This window comes from Pundamilia nyererei, unplaced genomic scaffold (assembly GCF_000239375.1).
Source record: "Pundamilia nyererei isolate P.nyererei 1_Seehausen unplaced genomic scaffold, PunNye1.0 scaffold00490, whole genome shotgun sequence".
Lineage (NCBI taxonomy): Eukaryota > Metazoa > Chordata > Actinopteri > Cichliformes > Cichlidae > Pundamilia > Pundamilia nyererei.
The window spans coordinates 46,424-59,418 of NW_005187891.1; the positions used below are offsets into that span (position 1 = coordinate 46,424).

Below are 12,995 nucleotides of genomic sequence, written 5' to 3' on the forward strand. Positions count from 1 at the left end.
GGGGGGGTTTGCTCATAAGCAGAGAGTGCTTGCTGCGCTGTCCTTAGACAGTGAATGTGAAGAAACTATTGAGGAAAAAACATGCGTATATATTGTTTATCATGAGTCTGGTTTTATGTGGCCTATCAACACAATTTAAAAACTGGTATATACAGAGGTGGGTAGGGTTAGGGTTAGGGTTAACCCTAACCCTATTTACTGAGTTACATTTACTTAAGTTTTTGAAAAAAAATTTACTTTTAAAGTACCTTTCTTGCACGATACGTTTTACTTTTACTTGAGTACATTTGTGAAGAAGAAACGGTACTTTTACTCCGCTACATTTGCAAAATTCGACTCGTTACTTTTTAAAAAAATAATTAGTTTAACACATTAGATAACATGCCGCAAGTGGAGTTTCCGGTAACTTTTTTTATCAATCAGATGTGGCCATTCAGTCAGTGTTGCCAACTTAGCGACTTTGTTGCTATATTTAGCGAGTTTTCAGACCCCGACTTTTTTTCTAAAAAGCGACTAGCGACAAATCTGGCGACTTTTTCTGGTGTTATTGGAGACTTATTTATGACAACTTTTTGACGTGAAAGGGCGTGTTGCTCTTACTCTCAACAAGCAGCGGGTGCTGCCATGGGCACCTCACCCGTGCCAAAGCGCTCACGGGCGGAGGATAGTCCTCCCCCAGCTGCAGGAGATGTTCACACCTATGCGTCCAAACTGCAAATGAATCGCGCATGAGCGAAGCTGCTGCTTCCTCACTGACTGTAACGCAGTTCTTCTTTTACTGTTATGCTGTTTTGTGGATCACAAGGTTTAAAACTACTTATAAACACACACACACACACACATAAAGTAACTCCACCAGAGCGCCTATTTCGGGTCACTTTTGCCGGTCGAAGCCCGGATAAAGGAACAGGGTTGGAATTGTGACATTAAAAAAAATTGCTAAAAGAAATTTAATTTGTAGTTCTAAATAAATTCTAAATGCATTTAGGACGTTTTTTGCTCACTTTGTGTTTCTTCCATGATGTTATTTCTCTCTCCAACAGTGTAGGTTACAATTATATTAGCATGACCAATTATGCAAATTAGGTGATGACGTCATTTAGCGACCTCTAGCGACTTTTAGGACAGCCAATAGCGATTTTCCTTGCTGAGGAGTTGACATGACCAGTCATGACCAGTTTGAAACTGTGGCGGGCAGAGCGGCCCAAGCGTTTCAAAGTAGCGGACACACAGAAAGAAGAAACATGAAAACATGGCAGAGCCAGTCGTCTACGCTACAGCTGAAGAGGATGAACAGCATTTTCCTCATATACAAAGAATGTTTCTCTTAAAAGCAGCACAAAAGAACAGCTATGTCTTCAGCGTCGGTGTCTTCAGTGAGAGCCAAAACAAACTAACTTTTCAGCGTGAAAAAAACTCAGCTCGTGTAACCTGAGGAAACGGTAAGTTTTCTCTAAATATCTTTTTAGCTGTGGTTAGCTGGATGTCAGTCTTATGTTACAGCAGCTGTGTCGAGCTCAAGCTGCGAGTCATATTTTCTGTGCTACGTTGTAGAGAGACAAGTTTGTGGGTGTTTTGTGCAGCTTCAGCTGTCTTTTTAACTGCTCACTGGTCAGCTAGCGTGAGCTATAAGCTAACAGCTAGCCTGTTTAATGACGCTAGAGTTCCACGCACATGCAAACAGCTCGTCTCTACTGCTTTAACTGTTAAAACAGAAGGCAATACTGCGGCTGACAGGGTTTATTATGTGAAGCAGCAGCTTGTTTAGTTTAAACAGTCTGCATTAAGCTGGGCAAACACTGTGCGATTTTTTCCCGTCGCATTATTCAGCTCCTGCTCAAACTGTACAATTGAATCGCAGGGGTTAGAAGTTCATAGGTCACGATGTAGGGTCTCACACGGCCTGGTGCTCTGATGCGACCTGAGTGCTCAAACTGTGCGTCCATAACATGAAGCTTATCATAGAAAAATCTGTCTCTCGCTCTCCCTCTCTCCGTCTTACAGACACACACACACACACACACACCACTGTCAACTTTGCTAAATTACTAATGAAAAACATTGACCAGGCAACTGTGATTGAGCAGCAATGTCCATCCAACTCTTTTCATGGTTGTTGTAGTCGTCACAATTTTGTGAGGTCACATTGAAAAGCCTTGGATACGGAAGCGTAGAGCTGCCACCCAGCCAAAAGAAAAATAGAAAAGTTTATTGTTCTAACAATATACCTTTCACGTTTGAACAATATAATATCACGTTATTATAAAATACATAATTATCATGTTCGTACAATATAAATATTATATAGGCTACATCGCAGCTCCAATCACGCTTCCATCACCGTCTTTCGTCTTTTCCCAGAGTAACAGCCAAACAGGAGGATCTATTGGCTAGCACTGCTTAGCCTTGCACGCATTCTTATTTTAAACTTAATCTGGAATTCATTGCAAACTGTTTGTGCGGAATATGAATGACAGGATTTTGTTTTTCAACAAGAGTTAGTAAAAAACATCTCCAAAAATTAATATAAAGTTTACAGCATATCTTGTCACTGGAAATTGTTTGCACTGTTTATATGTTTATATTATTTACTGTAGGTATTGGTGAAAAAAAGCTTTATGTTGTGAAAAACTGAAATCTGGAAAAAATTTTGTTGATGTTTTTACTAGGGGTGCAACGATACACAAAATTCACGGTTCGGTTCGGTTCGATACTTTGGTGTCACGGTTCGATATTTTTTCGATACAAAAAATGTTCATGCCTTTTTAATTTGTCATTTATTAAACTTATAGATATATATTTTAACTCAAAAGTACAGTTTTTAAATTTAACCCTAACCCTTGTGCGTGTTTTTTATTTTGACAGCGAATGCGCACCTGCGCACCACTTATGTGCAGCCCCGGTTATAGCTTGTCATATTGCAGCCACAGAAATTCTTTTGTCCATGAAACCATAAAGCTGCACTTTCTTTTTGCCTTATAGTCTGATTTGTCATAACTTCTCCGTTTTGTGGTAAGCTTTTCTTTGGCTGTCACTTCTTCACCCTGACCTGTCTTATTTGGCTCAGCAGAACTAAAATATATATGCTGCTGCTTTTACACACGCACTCACATAAGCTCAGCGATTCTCTGCGCGATCAACCTCTCACATGTTTAAGCTGCGGGAGATTTCACTTGTCATGTTTGCATAGTAAGCTAACGATTAATAAGACGATGTCAGAGGAATTGGTGCACAAATTATCATCACTCACAGATCAGTGCTGTCGCTCTCTATACACAGTTCACGCGATTGCAAAGTGAAGGCAAAAAAACAAGCGCAAATTCAAACGCGATTTCAATATGTCACATATTGACAGTGGCTCACCGATGCCAATGACATAATTACCCAGCTACATTTCTGAAAGAATGCAAAAGCATTGACATATATTTTTCCTACAATAGCCCGACGGGCAGGGAAGAGATAGATTTTGGTAGCCCGACTGAAAAAAATCGCTAGCCCCAGGACGTCGGGCTAGCGATATTGCAAGCCTTGTATCTGATTGAGGAATCACTCATCTTTGGAAAAGAGAGTTTATTACAGAGAAATGTCTCTTTCCAAAATAAAAGCTATACTATCCGCTTCTTCTGGGCTATATTCTCAGCAGCATATTAAACATATAAGGAGAATCATGTGCTAACAGCTGTCTAAATGACTCCGCTAAAGTTAGTAGCATGCTTGTTGTTTTTGTCTTTGCACTAGGATGATGTCAGCGTAAATGTGCAGTCATATTCGTTGTGTTCCCACTAGTGCTTTCAGGTTAATCTTGTTGAAATGACCTTAACGCCACAACACGGCAAATCTCCGTTAACGAGCTACCGCCGATCGCCCCGTGCATGGGGCTAGACGGCCAACACGTTAACGAGCTAACTGCGCTAACACACTAGTTCCCACCCATGTAATTGAGCATTGCATGGCACATCCAACATACTGTTTTACTTTAGTCCATGACTCGCTTACCTTCAGGATCATACCTCACATGTAAACCAAAATAATTCCAAACGCCAGATCTGAATGAGGGTGGGGGAGGGTGGGGGAGGTGCCCTGCGCTCTTCCTTCTGTCTATGCTGTCTGTGTTGAGCGCTCAGTGGATCTGCGCTCGACAGTGCAGCCTAGGCGGAGTAGTCGAACGCAGATTCACTGAGCGCTCCACACAGACAGCATCGTCAGAAGGAAAGTTGATAAAATAAATTACAAATGTTGTATTGTTCGATACATATGCATACCGAACCGAAAGCACTGTATCGAACGGTTCAATATCGATACGAATATCGTTGCACCCCTAGTTTTTACATATATTCCTGTTGAAAATACTAAAATTTGTATATTTATTTTTGTTTGTCTGATAGCATTTATTTATAAAATAAATCAGACATTTCAAACAGTTACTCGCTACTTGAGTAGTTTTTTCACCAAGTACTTTTTTACTCTTACTTGAGTAACATTTTTGAAGACTACTTTTCACTTTTACTTGAGTAATAATATTTTAAAGTAATGCTACTCTTACTTAAGTACAATTTTTGGACACTCGACCCACCTCTGGGTATATGTCACCTTGTTGCTTTGTCTTTAAGTGGTCATGTGATTGGCTTACCACGACTACTTTATTGTTCCTCAGTCAAACAGCAGCACTCGTGCGATTGTTTTGCACCCTAAGCTGCAGGTGTTGTGAGAAAAAGTGATCATCAGGCAGAAAGTGATTGCTGTCAGCGGGAACGTGCGGAGCTGCTGAAAGCTGTAGCGCCCACATTACTTACAGCTATTTCCATGCAACTGATATAAGATGTGGTCAACTGAACACAGCTTCAACCGTCTGTTTGTTGAAAAATAGTAACGCCACCGCATTTTCTTGTTAGTAACGGTAACTGCGTTACGATAGAAATAGTAATTAGTTAGATTAGTCGTTACTGAAAAAATTAACGCCGTTACTTGTAATCACATGCCGTTATTCCTATCACTGCCTAAGTCTCCACCTTATCATAGGACTTAGTGTCCCTTCACCTGGAAGCTTCTACACTGTCTACACGTCTAAATTCTTAGGCTTTTATGCACTATTATACCTGAGAGACTGCTTCTCATTCACATGGTCACACAGAGGATCACAGCTGGAGACACAAGCTTCACTGCAGGATCTGTACTCTGTCATATTTCAAGAAATAATTGCCAACAAACACAACATCAGCAAACATCCAATCACAGAGTGACCTGTCAATGACAGACCCACACTAAAGATCCTGGTTTTAAAAACTGAAACACAAACTTCCAATGGGGGAGACACCAGTTGAGGGTGACCCTGTGGGTAGGGCTTAGAGACTAGGTGAGATCACTCACCTGCTTGTGGACCCTGCTGAGCTGCTCCAAGTTATTTTCTAAGAAGACGATCCTCTGTCTCTGAGCCAAACTGCCACCAGCCTCATCGCTGTCATTCTCTGAACTCTGATCATGACAATAACACATAAGACTTTATCACTGGACGGACACACACAGACACACACACTGATCCCTAAAACTCCACACAAAATGGACTGAGGCAGATCAGTTAGGTTAACATCAGTGGAAATGCAATGTCGCAATGGTACTCTTTAAACTTTATTAAATTTGAATGTAAATAAGCTGGAAAATGATAAATGAGCTTATTGTAAACCTGGAGCAGCGACACCATTCAAAGCAGGAAGTGACATCAGCAATTGTGTGACGAATCAAAGCTCTGCTGCTCTGAATCTCAAAGTAAAGCTACTTTTTATTCTTACATTCTTGATTCGAGCTCCGATGTCGTCGATGAAGAGTTTGCGAAGGTCGTTGAGCATCTGCAGCTCTTTGGCCTGTTGGAGGAAACAGAGACTCAGCTGGTCTCACATCAGCAGTAAGACATTTTGGACTTTATCATTTTGCTTCTGTACATCATCACAGAGGAAACCAAGAATCCAGCATGTGACTGAAGAGTAGACTTTCAGACGTTTAACAAAAGTATACCCAGGAACTAAACACTACTCACCCTGTCCACAGCAGCACCATTTGTGGTGAGGTCTGTGTGGTGATCTTTGCCAGGCCTCCTGAAATCACTCTCTTTCATTTTGTCCACATTGATTGTGACTTTTGGATCTACACCTGACTTCAAGCTGCTTCATGTCCTTTCTGTAAACGGACTAAACGCCATAACTGATGGGACCGAGCACTGACATGTCATCTGGAAACCACAATGTGGTTGGTGCTGGATCTGACTGTACAGTCATGTGTAAACAGTCTAAACAGCAGCGAGCTCAGGACACACCCCTGAGGTGTGCTGACTGAGATGGTTTTTCATCTGTGGCTGCCATTTTGAATTCAATATCCTGCTCCTCACATACAAGGCCCCATCTTATCTTAATGACCTTGTAGTACCATATCACCCTATTAGAGCACTTCGCTCTCGCTCTGCAGGCCTACTTGTTGTTCCTAGAGTATTTAAAAGTAGAATGGGAGGCAGAGCCTTCAGTTTTCAGGCCCCTCTTCTGTGGAACCAGCTTCCAGTTTGGATTCAGGAGACAGACACTATCTTACTTTCAAGATTAGGCTTCAGTCAATTCAATTCAGGATGTAGAACTCATGACTGTGAAAAGTCTCCCATTCTATTCACCTTCTCAGTTTTTGGAGTTTTTTGTCATAGCAACCTACATAGCACCGCATGCTAATGCTAACAACGCACTGAAGGAGCTACACCATCACATCAGCTCGCTTCAGAATAGGCACCTGGAAGGTTTTTAGGTAGTGGCTGGGGATTTTAACCACTTAAACCTGACAGACATCTTACCAAGGTTTTATCAGCATGTCACCATACCGACACGGGGAAATAACACGCTGGACCATGTTTGTACCAACATGCGAGATGCATACAGAGCAGTACCCCGCCCCACCTCAGCCTCTCAGACCACATCTGTATTATGCTGGTCTCTGCCTACCATCCCCCACTACGACGCTCCAAACCACACTAAAAACCATCACTGTGTGCCCCAGTGACGGTGACTCTGCACAGGGTGGGGCCACTTGCCCCTCCCTCCCTTCCCTCCCCATCTCCGGCTGCCTCCCTCTTCCCGCTCCACCACAATCACCCACACATGCAGGGCCTTTGGGTAAAGGTGTGTCACCAGGGGTCAGGGGAGGCATCCCCCCCCCCTGTCCCCTTCTGGCCGCCTGTGCTTTAATTTTATCTCACAACTTAGACATTCACATTACTCACACTCTCATAACACATACATATAGGACCTTGGGGGCGGGCACGCTACACGGCATCCAGAAGACCAGCAGGGTGTACAACCTCACCCCTGGCGTCGTTGCCCACCTCTCAATCTGCCCCCCGATTCTCTGTTGCCTGTAGGAGCGGGGGGGGCTAGGAGGAGGAGTTGGCTGTCCGACTGGGGTCTGGAGTGTGGGGCCTCCCTGCTGCTGCGGAGTCGGGGCGGTCTGCTTCTCTCCACCCCAGGGAAAAGGGTAACACCACCTGGGTCTGGGTGCAGTTTCCCCTCCAGGGGCAAGGGTACCTAGACCTGGTTCGTAGAGTACGCTTGGGGAGTGTGATTGTGTGTACAGCGTCTCTCTATGTCTGTCTCCATGTTGGTTGAGTGTTGAGTAAGTGTATATGAGAGCATGAGGGTGGGGATGGATGTTTGTATCTGTGTGTGCCTGTATGTCTGTGTCTATATGTCAGGTTGGATATCAGATGCCCCTCTCTGAGAACATCTCAGGCCCTTTAAGGTTTGCCTTCCTCCCCCTACCACCCCCCCCCCTGCCAGTGGCAGACGCCCTCAGACATCGGTGCGTTGGTGGTTCTTTGTGTCCGGGTATGGGCGTCCAGGTACACACCGGCTCACTCCTTGGTGGCTGCTTGTCGGGGCCTGGGGCTCGCTCGGGCCCCTTCGGGGGTGGGGTGCCCTCGGCCTCTCGGCCTGGGGCTCGGTCACTCAGGCACGGCTGGCTGCCGGCGGAGCTCACGGGCGCGTCACTGCAACCCCCTCTGGCTTCTGCTCCGTGGCTGCTGAGTGAGCCCTCATCTGGGACTCTCCTCAGCTCTTTCTGAGACAGTGGCGCGGCTGCCCCTCTGTTGGTCTTCCTTGGTCTCTTGTGTTCTGGGGGCCTCTGGATGTCTGGAGTTTTGATCTCCTCCATACCTGCTTCATGCCCTGGAGGACGGGGCTGTGGCCCCCCCACACCCTCTAGCAGATCATTACATGAAGGAACCTTTTAAAAAACAAGCGCGTCCATGCTCACAGGTGTACACACGGGTGCTCACACACACAAACTACACCCTTTTTGGCTCCTACCTCAAAGCACACTGTGCGCTGTCGATCTTACGTGCTGCACAATAATGTTTAATATTTACTGTTATATTCACATAGATCATCATGATGTTGTTTATTATGTTGCTCTCTTTTTTTGCTTGTTTTCTCTTTTTTCTTTCTCAACAGGTGATCCAGGTGATTGTATTTTTTGTCTGTTTTTTTTGTTGGTTTTTGTTTTTTGCCCTTTATCACCATTCATCTTCCCCGCTGTTTTTTTTCCCCTCTTTCTTTCTCCCTTTTCTTTTCCCCAGTCAAGTCTGTCCGAAGTGTAGCAAGTGAAAATAAAATAAAATAAACAATAAAAGCAAAGGTAAATCAAATAGACCAACACGGCAAGGCTGGGATGGTCAATCTGGTAAAGTAAATCCGTTGGGCATCTTTCTTTGCCTTTAGACAATAATTCTGATGGCAAAAGAGCCAAACGGGACAGGCGGGAAAGAAAACAAAGAAGAAGTCCATGCCCTGCTGAAAGCCGCCTTCAGGTCTGGTGACGCACAGGAACTCAGGAGGGCTAGAAGAGAAATGACTGCAGGCGTCACGAGAGCCAAAGCCACATACACACAGGAGATAGACTGTTATTTTTCTTCCCAGGATCCACGCAGTATGTGGAGGGGTAAGTGCATCACTGACCACAAAACTAGGGATACACAATGCCCCAGGGATCCTTCTCTGCCTGAGGCTCTCGACCAGTTCTGCGCCCGCTTTGAGGATCCTAACAAGAGTGTGCTAAGTCCCCTCCTGTTCACACTGCTCACCCAACCATCCAGGCTGTCATATTGTAAGGTTTGCAGCTGTGGTTGGTTGCATCACCAACAATGATGAGACCGGCTACAGGAAGGAGGTGGAACATTTAGAGGACTGGTGCAGGAAAAACAATCTCTGCTTAAATGAGAAGAAGATGAAGGAGATGACTGTGGACTTGAGGAGGGGAAGACACACACACACACACACACACACCCCTGCACGTCGGAGGATCTGCAGTCGAAGTAGTACCCAGCTACAAGTACCTGGGTATGTACCTAGATAGCAACCTCATTTGGAAAAACACTTCCAGCCTGATCAGGAAGGCTCACCAGAGGCTCTACTTCCTGAGGCGGCTGAGATGTGCGGGACTTGAGAGCTCAGTCCTCATCTCCTTTTACAGATGTGCGGTGGAGAATGTTCTGTGCTCTGGCATCAATGTGTGGCACAGAAACTGCACTGAGGCAGAGAGGAAAGCTCTACACAGGGTGGACAGCCTTCGTCACGTCGCTGTGACGTAATCGGACTACAAATGCGTCCTCAGGAGGATGCAGCCCGTGAATTTGGACACAACCTATGTGTTAACAGACCTCTCTGCACTGAATCATATCTGTTATTAATCTCTGTCTCTCTTCCACAGCATGTCTTTATCCTGTTTTCCTTCTCTCACCCCAACCAGTCGCAGCAGATGGCCCCGCCCCTCCCTCAGCCTGGTTCTGTCGGAGGTTTCTTCCTGTTAAAAGTTTTTCCTTCCCACTGTCACCAAAGTGTTTGCTCATAGGGGGTCATATGATTGTTGGGTTTTTCTCTGTATCTATTATTGTGGGGTCTACCTTACAATATAAAGCGCCTTGAGGCGACTGTTGTTGTGATTTGGGGCTGTATAAATAAAGCTGAATTGAATTTTGTCAGGAAGCTGAGAACCCAGTTGCAGGTTGCAGTGTCCACACCTGGAAGCATCAGTGTCTCCACCAGCTGGTGTGGGATGATTGTGTTAAAAGTGGTTGAAGTCAGTGACTGTGGTGTTTTCCTCTCCAGGTGTGACAGCATAAGGTGGTGGGTGGTGGAGATGGATAGACTGGTTCTGTATGCAAATTGAAGGGTATCTGGGTTTATTGGGAGAATGTCATTGATGTGCTTCAAAAACAGCTGCTCAAAGCATTTACTCACAATTGGTTTGAGGGCCACAGGCCTAAAGTTATTTAAGCAGTTAAGTTATTGATTGCATGCATCAAGAAGACTGCAGAGTCCTGGCCTGACGAGGTGGCTCTTCTATGTTGTGCCATCCGCTTCACCAGAGGTTGTTTGGTTTCCCCGATTTATAAATCCTGGCAATCCCCCTGCACTTAACAGCGTACACTCTGTTACTCTGTTTGTGTTGGGGGACCCGATCCTTGGGGTGGACCAATTTCTGGCGCAACATGTTTTGGGGCTTGAAAGCCCCAGAGAACCGGTGTTTAGGAAAAATGCGCCTCAACTGTACTGATACTCCTGACACGTACATGATCACTACAGGTTTTCTGTTAGGCAGCGGTTGTCCTTCTCTCTTGGATCAGCTGGAGCTTTCTTTTGGCGCCTTCCCAGCTTTGACAAAAGTCCAGCTGGGATAACCACATTTACTCAGGGCCTTCTTGATGTTCTTCTGCCTCCCTGGCCGCTGTGTCTGTGGGGATGGTGTTTGCTCTGTGTTGTAGCGTCCTGATGACGAAATGAAATTGAAAAATTGAATTGGAGGCCCTTAACTGAAGAGCTTATTTGCAGACTTTCAGGAGTAATCCTTTATACAGCGCCAAATCACAACAACAGTCGCCTCAAGGCGCTTTATCTTGTAATGTAGACCTACAATAATACATAAAGAGAAGATAAACAGAATCAACTTTTATGGATTTCCTTATCTGGATGATTGAGCACGCATTTCAACAGTTCATATAAAATTTTAGTTGAATTGAAAATCTGCACTTCAGTCATAGATTGATGTAACACCCACTGTGGTGCTGCACAGAAGCACTTCTGGACCCTGAGCATCTATGCCAGTGAAAATACAATTTCATACCACTGTCTCCTCCAAACCCTTCAGGTCTTCTTTGGCTTGTTCTCTCTTCTCGTTCACAAACCTGAAGACACAAGCAGAGTTTAGCATGACCCACCTGAACTCCATTTACACCCACTGCCTGTTAATGTGAGTTCACTGATTGGTCAGAGAAACGGTAGGTGGAAGCAGAAGGAGGCAACATGATGCAATGATGTCATCTGAGCGGCGCAGGAGTTTAAATGAGAAAAATAACATGAGAAATAAATATATGGTTTCTGTCTGACACACTTAGACGTCACAGATTATATCGTGAACTGAATGTGGACACAACCATGTCTGATGGCGCTAAAACCTCAATCACGATGTTTGAAGCGACTGCAAGAACAGAGGGACAAACGTACATGAGCTTTTGAAGCTTCTGGTCTTTGTTCTGATCCTCTGCTCTCAGTTTGTCCAAGTCAGACTGAAGCTTCCTGTTTTCCAGCTGCAGAGCCTGATTCACGCTGAAAGAAACAAAGAAGCTGGAAACAGCCGGCTCGACACTCTGACAAAACACATGCTTGAAGCAAAAATCTGACCAATAACAAATCTCTTTAAAATGAACGATGTGACTGAACCCAGAACAGCTGAGAAGAGTCTGAGAGCAGCTCAATCACTCAGTAATTAGTAATATCAATAATCAATCAATAATAATCAATAACTCACTCTTTGAGTCGGTCGACGTCTCTGTGTTTCTGATCGATCTCATCTCGGAGTCGACTCAGCTGTTTGTGATGAACCTCCCGGTGGTTCTCCATCTGTTCCTCCAGCGTTCTCTATAGAACACACAGCGACACTTCCATCACCTCTATCACTGATTTAGCTTTGACAGACTGTTGATTGTTACTTTGCTCACAGTGACGTCACGCCATGTTTACCTTCATCTCCACAACATCCTTCAGCTGGCTCATGTGTTCTTTCTCTTTGTCCATCACTGTCAGCTCGTGCATTTGACCTGCTCACACACAAACACAGAGTCTCTTATTGTTTCTACCTGTTCACCTGTGATGGATTTTTAAAAATTAGCCAATCAGAGTTTACTGTTTCCTGTAACCATGGCAGTATTACCTTGAGCGCGGAGCTTGGCGACCTCCTCCATCAGAGCATCCTGACTCTCCTCCAGCTGCCTCTTCTTCTGCTCCACCTTCTGGAGGTCATCGGTGAGAGACCCCAGCTTTGCCCGGAGCTGCACAAGCAGACACACAAACAAACAGCACAGGTGAATTTATCATCACACCTGTTCAGACAGGCTGTGTGTGTGTGTGTGTGTGTGTGTGTGTGTGTGTGTGTGTGTGTGTGTGTGTGTGTGTGTGTGTGTGTGTGTGTGTGTGTCTCAGTTTGTATTTGTTTCACCTGCGACACGAGCAGCTGGCACGTGCTCAGCTCCTTCTCATTCGCCTTCATCTTGCAGGTGTTTTCTGTCAGGTTGACCTCCAACTGTTTGCTGCGGTTCACCAGAGATTTGACTTCAGACTTCATCTTACTGATGTAGAGTCGGGCAGAGGTGAACTCTTCCTCCATCACTCCACTCACTTCAGTCATCTGAAGAGACAGAATCAGAGTTTGTTTTCAGACACATGAAAAGTAGAAGTAGATGAGAAGAAGAACTAGTTTGAGGCTCACAGCTTTGAGCTCGGTGGTTCCGAGAACACTGCCGATCTCACTGAGGTCTCTGAGCAGCAAAGTGACGATCTCCGCTGACCTCCTCTTATGATGAGAGCTGAGCTCCTGCAGGGAGGACAGCTCCCTCTGAACAGCCTCCAGACTGACCTGGAAACACAGCAGGTTCATTACACATCCATCCATCCAAACATCCATCCAATCCAAACATC

General features: G+C 45.0%; 1 protein-coding gene across 1 annotated transcript in view; it reads right to left on the bottom strand.

The window, feature by feature from the left end:
• Positions 1-12,995, bottom strand: part of LOC102197464 (kinesin heavy chain isoform 5C-like) — a 43,869-nt gene that overhangs the window by 9,790 nt on the left and 21,084 nt on the right. Inside the window, exons 16-24 of the mRNA XM_005753985.1 lie at positions 12,787-12,933; positions 12,517-12,705; positions 12,232-12,349; positions 12,042-12,118; positions 11,830-11,939; positions 11,526-11,627; positions 11,146-11,206; positions 5,787-5,858; positions 5,368-5,472 (exon numbers count right to left, since the gene is read on the bottom strand). Coding sequence (XP_005754042.1) covers positions 5,368-5,472; positions 5,787-5,858; positions 11,146-11,206; positions 11,526-11,627; positions 11,830-11,939; positions 12,042-12,118; positions 12,232-12,349; positions 12,517-12,705; positions 12,787-12,933 — 981 coding nt within the window. The remainder of the gene's footprint in view (positions 1-5,367; positions 5,473-5,786; positions 5,859-11,145; positions 11,207-11,525; positions 11,628-11,829; positions 11,940-12,041; positions 12,119-12,231; positions 12,350-12,516; positions 12,706-12,786; positions 12,934-12,995) is intronic.